The 13964-nt window shown below is 36.5% G+C and overlaps 1 protein-coding gene across 4 annotated transcripts in view; it reads left to right on the top strand.

Moving 5' to 3' along the window:
• COMMD10 (COMM domain containing 10) overlaps nt 1-13964 on the top strand; it is a 101372-nt gene that overhangs the window by 29359 nt on the left and 58049 nt on the right. The window contains exons 6-7 of one of the 4 annotated variants that reach the window (XM_059492386.1): nt 9161-9205; nt 13667-13752. The exons of the other annotated variants lie outside the window; for them this stretch is intronic. Coding sequence (XP_059348369.1) covers nt 9161-9205; nt 13667-13720 — 99 coding nt within the window. The 3' untranslated portion in view covers nt 13721-13752. Of the gene's footprint in view, nt 1-9160; nt 9206-13666; nt 13753-13964 lie in introns of those variants that run through there. 4 annotated transcript variants of the gene reach the window in all.

A 13964-nucleotide genomic window follows, 5' to 3' on the forward strand; every position in this document is an offset into this window, starting at 1 on the left:
TCATGGCAGAATATTCTTAGGACTTTTTCCCTGTCTCTTTGTGTCTTGGAACTAAAGAAGAAGATGGTGCCAGTTGACTGTAGTTGGTTGCAGCCTTGGGCAACCTTGGTCTACACTTAAAAATGAATCTTTTGTGCAGGAGTAAATTTAACTGTCTGTAATATGTAGTTGTACTGTTGTCAGTCTCAATAAACAGCAGAAAAGTAGTTCAAATACTGAAGTTTAAACTTGGTGACCATTTCATTGCCAGGCAGAGTTAAACTTTAGGGCCTTGAGGGAGTTTAAAAAACAGAAAGATATGGTGAGCTTTTCTTATGTAATGCAGTTGTTTATAACATCTTTATTCTTAGAAAACTTGTTTCCTCTTAGCCCCAAACTGGTTTTGTAGTCTTGATACTTCAGTCTTTTTAGATGAATAAGACAAATCCCTGGGATTCATGGCAAATTCTCAGACACTTATATATCTTCTTGCCTGTTAGTCTCAGAAGCTATGCAGTGCCTTAACAGATGAACTGTTGCTTTTATTTGTACGTAGCAATGGAAGATAACCCTATTTGTTTAGTACTTTTGCTATGCTTTTGCAGAACTTCTGGACATTATTTTTCCCTCTGCTTTTACTGAGACAATAAGCTCTGTGGTACCTTCACAAATATGTAAAAAACCACCATCTCTTCCATGCCTGTTTCTTACCAGCTCTATGGTAGAAAGATAAGGTAGTCTAAGAAATGAGTGAGGCTGGGGAGAGATGAATGTGAAAGTTGAACTTGCTCTAACAGAAAATCTAATGTTACTAATATTACTCCTCTGCCTTTTCCTCTGTCACACTAATTTTGACTGCTGCCTTTGAGAATTGAAGGTGGAAGCAGAAGTTGACAAAGTATAACAAAAAGAAAGGCAACAGAGCTGTGAAGAGTCTGGAGTCTGATGAGAAGGGCTGAAGGATCTGGGGATGTTCAACCTGGAGAAAAGGAAGTCAAGGGGAAACTTGATGGCTCTCTACAACTGCCTGAAAGGTCATAGCCAGGTGGGGGTCAGTCTCTTCTTCCAGGCAAGATAGGACAAGAAGAAATGATCTCAGTTTGCATCAGGGGAGGTTTAGACTGGATACTAGGAAAATACCTTCACTTAAAGGGTAGTTCACATTGCATATGAAACTGCTTAATTTGGATTCTATTACTGGTGTAAAATAAGTAAAGTAAAAATACTGTGCAGCCCAAAGGAGAAGAACTGATCCGTGTCAGAGCATTTGCATCTTGGCAGGGTCAGGCCCCACAGCTTACTTTGGGATCACTTTGGGGCTCTGCATCCTGTACCGGGTCATGTTTCCTCCTCCGTACACAATCTGTCACATGTCTTATGGAAAGATACGTGCTTGTCTTTTCTTCTTGATAATGTCAATACTCATATCAGAAGAGGCTGTGAAAACAGTTGAATGGGTGACAAGGAGCAGCTGCCAAACCAATTCAGTACCGTACACATCACACCTTGTTTTTGTGTCGGGTACCTTTAAAAAACATCATGGTGAGGGTGACCATTTCCAGTTACTCTGTTGGTTCATACCTTGCCAGCAGTTCTGTCTTGCTTAGACTATTACAAACTAGTTAGGTGTTTTATGTGACAGGCATCTCACCAGGTTTGCTCAGAGCAGTGTAGCAAGAGCCCACACTTCTTCATTTGCATTCAGTTTACATTTCTGTTCACCATTGTAATTCTCTCCTGTGCTTTACTTTTTCTTTGTCAGTTCTTTAAATTAATTGTTTTGTGAGTTTTGGTACAAAATGGTACTGTCAAGGAAAAGTAATCTTGTGGTAATGAGTTTCAAACCAAGCATCTTTGGGGGTTAATAGCATGGTTTTGAATTTAAAAGCAGTTTTATTGCCCACTTTGTCAAATTGCTGGACTTGCATTCCTGTTACTTTTGCTAATTTTTTTGTCATTTTGAAACTAATGTAATTGCTAAATCTGGCTTTTTGGAGAAATAGTGCATCTGTTCTTGAAAGAGTATAAAGTTAGTATCTCCTGTGTTGCTAACATCTGTCCTGCTCATGGCAATAAATATACAGTACAAGCTGTCAAACAGTATCAACACCAAGCATTTGACATCGAACAGGTGTCTAACAATGTTGTGACACCCTCTCCAGTCCCTCTTCAGGTGGAAGAAGGTAGGTCATCACCTCAATCATATGCAGAAGAGACAGTTTTCACTTGTCTTGTTTCCTGTTGTTTACCAATTGCAGGAGTCTGGTATCTGAAACTGTGTGGCATCTCAGTTTGTGCCACTTGGCTTTGTATGAATGTTTAACAAACTTTAAAAGCTGCTACGACAAGTGACCTTTTCCACTGGTTGAAATACATGAAATATGATCTCTTTCCTAGGAAAACCACAATCCACACCATGGCTTACAGCCTCTGAAAAAATCTTGTTCAGTATGATTGTATAAAATTACTACTAATGAAATAAAACATATTTCTAGTAGTGCATGCTTAGTGGCAAGACAGTAGAGAAAGATTTCAAGGGAGAAAGGAAAAACATTTTTTTCATATTGAGACAGATCCTGTTACTAAGAATATGTTTGGAAGCCTTGGAGTAATGAATAGATAATACAAAAGGTGAGAGAGATCCAAAGCTACTGAAAATGCTTGTCTCTCTTTTTTAGTAATGCCTGATTTGCAGCTTTTTGTATTACCTCTGGTGTATAGAGGCAGGCAGCAGACTTTTAACAAGGTTAAAAATACTAGATTATTTCTATGTCATCTTTTGCAATGTCAACTGAAACAAGAAGTTGGGAGATACCTATGCTTGGAAATAAGTCGTGTTATGAGACTGGGAATTTGACAGCAAAACAACTGGCCAATATCTAGATTACTGTGGAGCTCTACTACTACTACTACTACTTCTAATGGTGTACAGTTCTTTGATTAGGGGAAACCTCAGAGAAGGGTTATGGCAACATGATGCAGTGCTTTTTTTTCAAGCACTGAACAGTCATTCTAAAAAGCTCTTGAAAATTCAACTCAATTGTAATTTGATTTTACTTTCTTAGTGAAATTGCTTTAGAATTCACATTACCATTTCAAACTGCAATTGTATGCTTTTGTGGCCTTCAGGAAGTCACAAAGCACTTGGAGCTACCCTTGACTTTGACATTGAGGCCTTTGATGCTTCTCTAGAATGATGTATAAGTAAGTTGTTTTTTGCTACTTTGAGAAGAACATTTTTCTCTGAGGAACTGCATTCCAAGGGTGAGCCACAGACCAACAGCAGATCTTTTAAGGAATTGTGGAAATAGTAAGGCAGAAGAAGGATATGACTCCAAAAAACTCCCCAAATTACCCAAAAAAGGCATCTAATATGTCTGTTCTTTATGGATAGACAGATTAAATATATTTGCCAGTGCAGAGCATGTGATGTGCAGTGCTGTAACTTAAGCACTGCAGTGAGGCATCAGATTGTGGATACTTGTTCTAAATTCCTTCTTTCCTTCTGTGCAATAAAATAATTTGTTTTCAAAATATTCTAATCTCACTTGACAGACTGCTCGCTTTTTACAGTGATGTGGCTTTAGATGCTGGAAAAATAAGTAAAGAAGGGAATTCTATTCTTCCCACTGTTTTATGAAGCAGTTCAGTAATGTGCTTTCATCATTAGTCTTTTTCCTTTTCTCTCTCTCTTTTTTTTTTTTTTTTTTTTAGTGGCTATGGAAATAAAAATTGTAGACCAAACATGGATCAGCCTTTAAAACTGCAAAAATAGCTTTGCATGTCAAAACCATAGAGCTACTATTTTAGTATGCGTCTTTATATACAGATAAGCATGTCCCATTTGCAGGCTTCTGCAATGAAATTCATATGTGTGGAATTGTGTCAAAAAAGGTTGCAAGAGCAGGGCAAGTTGAGTGTCAGGAAAACTGCACATTGTTACCACTGGAAACAACATCCAGTGCTGTTCTAGCAACAGGTTTGGAACAAGTGCAAAAGTAATCTGCCATTGTATTTGTACATGTGTTAATATCTTCATATTTACCTCAGAGCTTGAAAAATTAAATTATTCTTTGGCTTTGTGGAGACAAAGTTTTTTTAAGAAAAGTACCTGTTTACATAGAATCACTGTTTACTTATTTGCATCTAATTCCTAAGCATCCAATAGAATACTCTCTTCAGTTAAGGGTTTGAGGTTTCTTGTATGAGTGTTTTTTTTGGTGTTTTGTTTGTTTGTGTTTTAGAACTGTTTTAGTGGGGGGAGTTTGGGTTTTGTGTTTGGTTTTTTTTGTTAAAGAGTACTAGTGACTTTACTGAATGTAAAAGTGTTGAGAAGAAAGCCTTTGGGCTAGAAAGGTGTCTTGTAGTTTGTGCCACAAAATGACTTAAAAGTTTAATTGACCTAAAATGTATAAAAACTACCATTCCATTTCTGCCAATGGTTTCTCATAAAACTCCTGGATTTTTACCCAAACACTAAGTCGTTATGAGCATTCTGAGTTAAGGTTGGGCTTTGGTGTCAATAAATACCACATTCTTGGGCACTGTGGGGAGTCTGAATGCTGGAGATAATGCGCCTTGGAGCAGAAGAAGGCTTGGTGCTGCTTCCTTCCTGCCTTGAATCTTAATACAGAGAATCAGCTGCCTTCACTCTGCTTTCTGAAGTTGGCAAATAAAATAATGTGATGATGGCTGATATTCCCACAGGTGGAAATGTGGGGGAATGCTCTACAAAAAAATCCCAACATTTCCAGGGAGTATAAAATATAAAATATACTATATATAAAATAGGACACAGCCATACTAGCAGAAATATGGATGAGGTGACCAAAAGGTTTCTCCCTGTAATTTTTGATTGTAATAGAATAATTTCTTAACAAAAAAAATTATATATATATATGTGAAAGTAGTAAGGGACTGTATGTGTGCTAGTGACAGTAAAATCTGTGTTGCTCTCAGTTCTCTTCCTCTGTCTGTGGCCTGCGTGGCACCTGGAAACTAGTTCAAAATGGGGCAGGAAATTCTAGACCAAGGAGGAGAAAATTACCTCTGGAACAGGCATCAGGGACAATAGCCTATTGTGGGGGGTTTGGTTTCCTTGACTATTCTTGTTAGAATGTTGGAGATGTTTTTAATCCTTAATGATGCTTAACTTAAGTGGAATTTTTTGCATTGAAAGTAGATACCTTCGTCTGCAATTGTCAAGTATCCTTCAAGGCTAGCACAAAAGCAGTAGAACAAACTATGATTGTAGATAGAAACCTTGGAAACAAAAACAAAGCTAAACCCCTTTCTCTTTCTGGCAGTTGAGAATTGTGTTGATTCTCTCTCTAAATATATCAAACCCCCAAGTATGTGGTTTTTTTCCTGTAGAGAGTGAATGAAGTTCACATTCTTATAGTTGCGCCGGTCTGTTTGTAAAGCTGTGCTGCAAAATGGAGCCCTGAAATGAATTAGAAAATGAAACAAAACTGATGGCCTGAAGGTTTTTAGAAATTATGAGACCTTATGTTTCTGGTGGGATCTACAGAAAAATTGTATTGGCACTGAAAGGAATAGACTGATTTGCCGGTGGTTGTGAGTTGTTAGCATGGAGAGGGGTGCGACATAGCAAAGAAAATACAGCTTTAAGCTGTGCCCTGTTTTTAACTGTTAACACTTCTTTTTCACAAAATAACAGTCATCTCCCTTATTTTAGTAGGCATTTAAAGACTGTCATTCTGCTTTACAGATGTAGTGAGGCACTGAAATATGTATGTTTGTCCCTTTAGTATTGCTACTAATGCAAAGATAGGATGATTAAAACTTATTCTTTTCAGAGGCAGGAAAGATAAATTACTTGCATGGAATTTGTTGAAGTTGATGCGTTGGAATTTCTTTTTAATGAAATCAGTTAGAAGGAGAGAAAACAAAATATTTTGAAAAGTCCCACAGATTAAAAAAGCAGGAAATTGCTTAGCACCTTTTTTTTTTGTAATCATCTTTGTCCTTGTTTATCTGAAGTGCTATTTGATTAGATTGTTTTTCTGCTATTAGTAGTGTTGTTCACATGCTCAACCTAAAAATGACATGACTTTTACCCCAAATAATTAACTTTAAAAGAGCTGTCTGTATAAAGTTTTAGAGATGAACATATTTTGTACTGCTTTAAAATAATACCTGTTTTAAAATAATTTTCCATTGTGTCCAAACATAAACCAAAGAATGCAATAAGAAGAATTTGATATGTAAGTGAAGTACATAGAACTAAAAGGTACAGGTGTGAAATAGCAATGATAAGAAAGAAAAGCTTATGTGGTTGCAAACAGCATGCATTATGAAAGAGAAAACAGGAGAGCAAGAAGAATGGGAATTAAGGAAATGTCAGTGTGGAACACATTTAGAGTAAATATTGGGCAAATTAGTAATAGATAAGATAGAATGAAGCCAAAATACTTTGAGTTAAAGGATTAAGAGTGACATGAAATGTATGAAATTGATCAAGGCAGGAAATGAATGTCTGAGAATCAAACTCCTCTTTGAGCTGCAGGAATTAGCCTACTACTTTGTTTTCGCAGCTAATAATTGGTGTGTATCTAAGGGAGCTAAGGAAATAATGGATGAGAGGGATATTTCTCGTAATATATCCAGTGATTAAAAAAAAATAAAAAGAAATTATGAAAGTGCCCAAGAAAAGCCAAAAAAGGGTTGCAGTGATCAGGGCAACTGCAACTGAAATGAAGAGATTCTTGTCTGTGATTATGGTGATTATTATCAAAAGGATTTCAATATATGCCTTTAGTATTTTAAGTAACATTTTCAACGAGGGGAAAAAAACTGAGAACATCACTGGAAATAGCTAAATATGGTTTGGAAGAAATGGTTTCAAACTTTGAAAAGTTTGAAATTTGAAATTTTCACACTGGGAAAGTGCTGTCCTCAACCAAGATGTGAGAAGTAGACATTTGTGGGGTATATGTTGAAAATTCTCTGTAAAGCAAAGTACTTGGACTTGCAAAGGTATCCCTGCTTTAAGCAGGGAATCTGGGCATGGTTGGGCCAGATGGCTTCCTGAGGCCTATTTTCAAGGTAAATTTTTCTGCAGTTATGTAGAGATTTCATTTATGAAAATGTAAATAGGACCTTCTAAAGAACCCTGAAAAAGAGGCTGAAGAAATTAATGCTAATTTTGTATTTAATCTGCCCTGGTTTGCTTAAACAAGAACAGTGAGATAGAGTGCATGGGTTCCAAAGATGAACCTTTTGTGCAAGGTGCCTGATTTGTTTTGACTCTTCATAAAAAACACGCTGTACTAGTCAGTTGGTCACATTTTTAATTTTGAGTTTCACTTTAAGGTGTTCAACTGAATTTTCATTAGAAATGCTACTTAATGGGACATGTAAAAAAAGAAAACCAACCTATAGCATTGCAGATGAGTTCTTCAATGGAATTGATTCTCGTTAAAAATCACTCAATCTCTACTAGATAATAGAGAATAACAAGTAGCTCATAACCTGGCAGACTTGGGACCTATGTCAAACATTGATCAGTAGTATGATAGTTAGTATAGCCTGGCATTACAGTAATTATGTAAAACATGCACAATAAGGAGCAGTTAGACAAGAATGAGCACCAAAATGAGGTTAAAGCTGTTTACAGGATAAAGGACCAAAGGCAATGCTTGTTCTGTGCCTAGAGTGCAAATTCTGTGGTATTCCATATTTAATGTGAAAATAATATTTGGGTATATATTTATAATTCCAGTTACTCTGAGCATGGCTTGTAGTTTAAAAAACAAACAGCTTGAGACCTGGATTCTGATCTCTTGTGACTCTTTATGATTATGGATTTAGTTTATTTTTACTAGAGTAATTCTAGGGATTTAAGTTTGTTTAGTACCAATAAATAGAGTAGCATTTCATGGAAACTTTTTTCTATTTCTCCTATGAGACTGTAATTTGATTCTGCCTTTTACAGTGAGTGAGGCATGAAGGTTAAATATTAAAATTAATAAATTGTTTATCCCTGAAAATCTTCAACATTTGGAATGTTGACCTTAATTTTTGCTGCATATTCCTTTCTAAACTCTGCAGTGCTCTGGAGAAAATACATTTTTGTAATTGGTAACTTATATGATTAATTTCCCTTTGAAGGTCTGAAATTAGTGGTAGATTTGTTTTAACTTTTTCCTTTGTGTGTAAATAAGATTAGCATTTGTAAATTCCTTGATCCATTTTTGTTGTACTTAGAAATAGCAGATTTTTGCCACAATTGGAAAATGCTCTTTAGACTACTGCTCTAAAGGCAGTTATTGATTTTAGTCCAGCACTTTCATATTTCCTCATATCAGTGTTCTAACCTGTTGACTGTTACGCCTTGAATTCTCTGCTTTCTTTAGATGCTAATTTTACTACGATGTTAATGCGCTCTAGAAAAACTGTGAAAATGCTGTGGAAGTTTTGGATTCTGCATAGCTTTGCCTCTCTTTTTCACAAGTAACGAGCAGAAGCATTCCTTATTTTAATCCACTGGCTGCTAAAATTGCATCTTGTCTGTACTTGAGTGTGCCAAGCTGCACACCCAGTTAGCGCCCGTGCCCGCGCTGGCGTGTGCCACGCGCCTGTGCTGCGCCGCCGGCTCAGGGCTGCTCGGCACACACGGCTGCTGCTGGAGCCGTCGGTGGGCGCGCAGTCCCAGAGCATCCCCTGGCACCTGGCACTACCCCTGCGCCTGCACGGTGCCTCCACAAGCAACGCGGGTGTCAGGATGTGCTGCTGGGGCTTCCCTTAGAGGGGTGCAGCCAAAACACGTCACTTCTGTCAGCCCGCTGCAAACACCACCAGCTTGGGGGTGCTGAGTGAGGGCAGCTTGCTGGGGAATGTGGAGTAGTGCGTGGCTGCATTTCTGTGGCATTGCTGAGCGGTGTATGTAGGATCACCTTATAAACCTACTGAAGGTGTTTGTAAAACAAAAAAAGTACAAGCCGGTTGTTGGACTGAATTCACATTTAGTTTTTGGAAAGTGTAAGGAACAGAAAGATGGTAGTAAAATATTACATTGCTGTAGTTAATAACTAAAAAAGTTTTTTGAAAGTGTATTATAAAACAAAAAATATTGATTATTATTAGGCTAAACCTTGGAAGCAGGATTTTGCTTGTTCTTTTTTTTTTTTTTTTTTCTTTAACCGTGGTGATCTGCCAGTGGAAGTTGCTCATCCTAAACATGCAATGCTTGCTGGTGGTAAAGGTACGTTTCGTTGTTGCAATACATAGTGGCAATAGTAATGCTGTTGCCTTCCTCACTTATTTATCCTAATAAAAATTATTTTTTTATTTAAAGTAAAGAAGAATCCCACACTAAAATATGTGCCCTGCATCCCTTTGGGTCTTGTTTATTTTGTTGATTAAATTCTAAAATTAGACTTTTGAAAAGTTTTGGAAACTTTTCTTTATTATATGAAACAAACTTTGCAGTGAAGAAGGAGTTGAGGCATTTTTTTTCCTCTCTTAATGCTCTTGTGAATTAGTAATGGAAACACTTTTTTCTGAGAATGTATTTTTGCATGAGGTCATAGATTCTAATCGATTAAATTTTCTATATTATTCCTATTTGTAAGTGGCTAAAAGTTAAAAACAAAAATAACTCCCAATCCACAACAACCAATCTGAATTCTGTAATCTGAAGCAGAATAACAGAGATAAAATATTAGCAAAAGGTCATGCTGCGTTTTGGTGGTAAGCTCAGGAATAGAGCCCAAGCACTTTCTCCTTGGAAGCAAGTTGTCTTAATTCTACTTCTTGTGAACAGAAGGGAAGAAGGATATTTGTGATGTGTTTTGTAACAGTTGATGGACTCTGAACTATTCTTACACAGTCAGATTCTCAGAAGTAATAAGCATGTCTGAGGCATAGCCACATAAAATAAGAAATTCACACATGCTTTTATTGTCTTTAATCCTGTGCTGTAACCATTTTGTAGGTCTGGACTGTGTTATTGCAGCTTGCTCCTTTGTTTTACTTTTAGCAGTACAAATATGACATGCAGAGCAACATGGGGCAGAGTAGAGGAGTGGATTTTGACAGTCATGATGTTTATGACACAGTTAAAACAGTGCGAATGAAACTTTAGATTTGCATCTCACTGGGGCTATCTGTTTTAAGTAAGGTTTTATGGAAGTGGATAATCTGAAGAAATCTTAAAATCACTGGGGTGTGTTGCCTTGCTTTCTCTTAAGATTTGCATTTACAGTGGCCAATTGTGCCTACCTCAGAGGAAGAGCTTATTTACAGCTTCTTATGGCATGTGAGTTGTGGTAACTTGTGACAAAAGTGAAAACTAGGCATAATTTTAGAGTAGATTTAACCTAATAGTTCTGTCTTTCAGGTCTGACTTGTAGACATATTCATTATTATTTGAATAATTGATTACAGACACTTTTATCAGGATATGTTATGTATTATTCTGGTAATTTTTTTGACATCATAATTTGATGGATGGCTTGCTTGTTGAAAGTAAAAAGCATGTTACTTACTTTTTCTTGATTAAATTTTTTTATGAGCAAGGGATTAATTAATTCCTTATGCTTTATCAGTCCAACTGATCTAGTTTATTACATTATGTTCATGATACCCATGGCCTTGGGAAAGCCATAAAAATTTCAAATGACCTCTCCTGTTTGCCCATGTCATTTAAAGGACAATCCTATTAGGGAAGATGGCAGCAAGCAGAAAGAAACATGCTACATGGAAAAAAAGTACCTTTTTGTCACTTGCTTCTATATTTAGGTTGGAATACCTAATTTGTATTTTGAGAGCCCGGATTTTTATAATCCAAGTAAACTAAGTGACCTGAATTCTGCATTTGAAATGTTGGTTTTAATAATGGACATTTATATTCATTTCTGGACCACGATTCAGCCTCTTTGCAGGAATCAGAGAACTCAGTGCAACAGTTACTATGAGCGTGGTACACAATCTAAATATATTTGTGGAGGCAGTTTTATAGCTGTCTGTTGAGGAGTACTGTATGACTTTGTCCTGAAAGATACTTTTAAATTGGCGTTTAAAAGGAATAAGTCCTTGTTTCCAGAAGTTCAGTATTTGTAAACAGGACATTGTGATTTAGTGGAACTGTGAATAATGTGGCAGGCACTAATATAAATTCTGGTCTAGTGGATGTTTTTGCCTAAATACAATAATAATACAATTTTTCAAATAATAGAATTTGATAATCAATGAATTATAAAACATGGATGGAAGTTGGAGCAGAGTTGTTGTGCACTATGGAGATACCTAAATATAATGTTACTGCTGTCATCAAAATCATAGGAGTCCATTGAACAGAATAATTGGATGCAGCACTGACTCAAAACAGTTGTCGCTTCATCTTTTTGCTGTGGCCTCTTTTTTCAGCAGCAATTAGAAAGTGTGTTAAAATCATGTGAAGTGTATCACTGTAGGGCACATGTGGAGACTTTCTTTCCTAAATCAGATACTACAGCTTACTATAATTTATGCAACCCAAGGTCGCATAAAAGATTTTATCATTACATTGTTTCAGACTTATATTTTAGCTTTTTCTGGTGTGTGAGCGTAAGACTCTACACCTTGGTTTTGTTTTCTTTTTTTTTTTTTTTTTTTTGTAGTAGTGGTAATGTAAAAGGTTAAGGAACATTTTACATCTAAAATTGTGTTTCTTATGAACTCCCATGTTCCCATAGCAATTTTAGTAACCACGCGCTGTTTAACTGGAAGAGCATCTTGAGGATATTGCCTGGTTTCTCTCTACCTCCCATGGTAAACCTTCTGTTTGTTTTGTGAATTCAGTAGTCAGAGGTGTGTGGATAAAACTTGCCATCTCCTCCTTAATGACATTTCACAGCCAACAAGGCTGCCAAGCTGCTATGCAACTTTCCTTTTTACTTCATTAAGCAACACAGAGGAACAGATCACAACAATTATTTTCTACCATAATGCCTCATGTTGACTGAAACATTTGAGTCTTAGAAATAGAGCAGTTCCATAAAATAAAAAACATCTTCAGAACTCCAAGTAGGTCTAATGGGTGAAAAAAGTGCAGAGTCCCAGGTTAAGAAAACTGAGCTTTTTCAGATGAACAAAGCATGAGTTGAAAATGATGAGTAAAGGTTAAACTATGATTATCATAGTATATTATATTAGATATAGAATTGAAACTTTTTTTTTCAGCAAAACCACACTGAAGGAACAAAATGGAGCTAAGTGTTTCTGCTTTCCCTAGTGGTAACATTTGAACTTAGTGACACTTAAAGTAATCTGTGTACTATTTTGCAAAGAACATGAACTGTATCAAAAGTTCTTTAGTAGCTGTCTGACCAACCTGCATCTGTGCTGCTCTAAGGGTAGGGCAGCAGTAGTCTGATAATCCTCTGCAGTACCAAAATGGCTTGCAATATTAATTGTTTACTTGTGGTTATGGAGTTTGTGATTTCATATGTGTATTTTCGTTTTCAAGAGCTGTAATTAAAAAAAAAGAAAACATATTTCCTTCTTTCTCCCTGTCTTCTCTCCAACAACAAAAAATTGGCCCCCTGTTCATCTATAATAGTGGTTTTGGCACATGGTGTTTTGTTTGTTAAAAGGCAAATAGACTCAGTGCTTGTGTTAGCCTGCCTTCAGGGCTTTTTTGCTTGAAGCAGCAGATCAGACAAAATGTTCAAGAAGAGAAGGTGAAGAGTGGACAGTTAAAAAGTGCTCTGTGTGTGGACTATTGTGTCCATTTGAAACATGACTGTGGCCTTGGGAGAAGCCTGCAAGTCAGTTAGAATCTAATTTGATCTCGGCAGAATGTGATAGCAAATCGTTAGTACATATATGTGTTTCAAAAGTGTTTTTTCTCTTCTGGGTGGGCATAGATCACAGTTAATGGCTGGGCTGTGGTGGTGGGGTTAACTGAGGTTGTGTCTTGCTGGAGACTTACTTTGCTTGTGAGTTCAGATTTCACTGGACACTGGGCAATCATTATGATGATGCATTTGAAGAAGAAAAATTGCCACTTTGATGAGCTTACAGTGTGACAAATTGGGGACAGCACTTGGGGAAGGCTGAAAGATAGCCTGCTGTTGTTTAGTGTTTTTACATTGCATTGAGAATAGATAGATTGTTACAGCAGAGGATAAATATATTATTCTGAGGTTTTTTGGGGTTTTTTTTGGTCTTGTGTCCTGTAAGGAGAGTAGGTTCTGGAGCTTTGCCCTTGTAATTTTTCTTTGAAGACTTGTGTTACTACTCAATTTACATATTGATGGAACCTCCTGTCAGCTGCTTTCAGAGTTAAATCAGTAACATGCAGATTACTTTGATAATACTATCTGAAAATATTCCAGAACACACTGAATTAATCTTGCACTTGAAAATGAGAGCTCTACAATTCTGATTGTTTCTGTCCTTCAGACAAAGCAGGACAAAGACAAAACAGGAGAATTGACTCTTACAGAAAGCAATTTTGAATTGTTGTCCCAAATTTCCACTATTTCTTTATCGGTGTTTGTTATTTTAGCTGGCTTATCACTTTAAATTTAGATTATGATTTCTAAAGTAGTGTCTAGTCTGTCAGATTCAGTTATTTTGATAAAATAATTTTACCTCTGAAAATATGACTTTTCATTGTCTGAGATTCTTTACTTTTTCTGGCTTCAAAAATTTTACCCTGATCTTCTGGCCATTTCAGCTTATTTTCCAACACAAACCTGAAATAATGAAAATACTGAATTATTTGAATTGAAAATGTAGAAATTGAGCTTTATGCAGCAAGGTAAGCCATGACTTGATAAGTAATCAATTTTGCTAATTCTGCATTGAATTGATTGTAGAGGAAACCACTGGGAATTCTCTTCTGCTATGTTTTAGGATTTTCCCTGCACAATTTTCTGTAAGGAGTCCACAGAGATCACTTTGTTGAGTAATGGGTTAATGTAATTAGTTGAGTAGACATAAATTCTCCTTCTGCGTTTAAACTAATGAAACTG

Source organism: Ammospiza nelsoni, chromosome Z (genome assembly GCF_027579445.1).
Source record: "Ammospiza nelsoni isolate bAmmNel1 chromosome Z, bAmmNel1.pri, whole genome shotgun sequence".
Lineage (NCBI taxonomy): Eukaryota > Metazoa > Chordata > Aves > Passeriformes > Passerellidae > Ammospiza > Ammospiza nelsoni.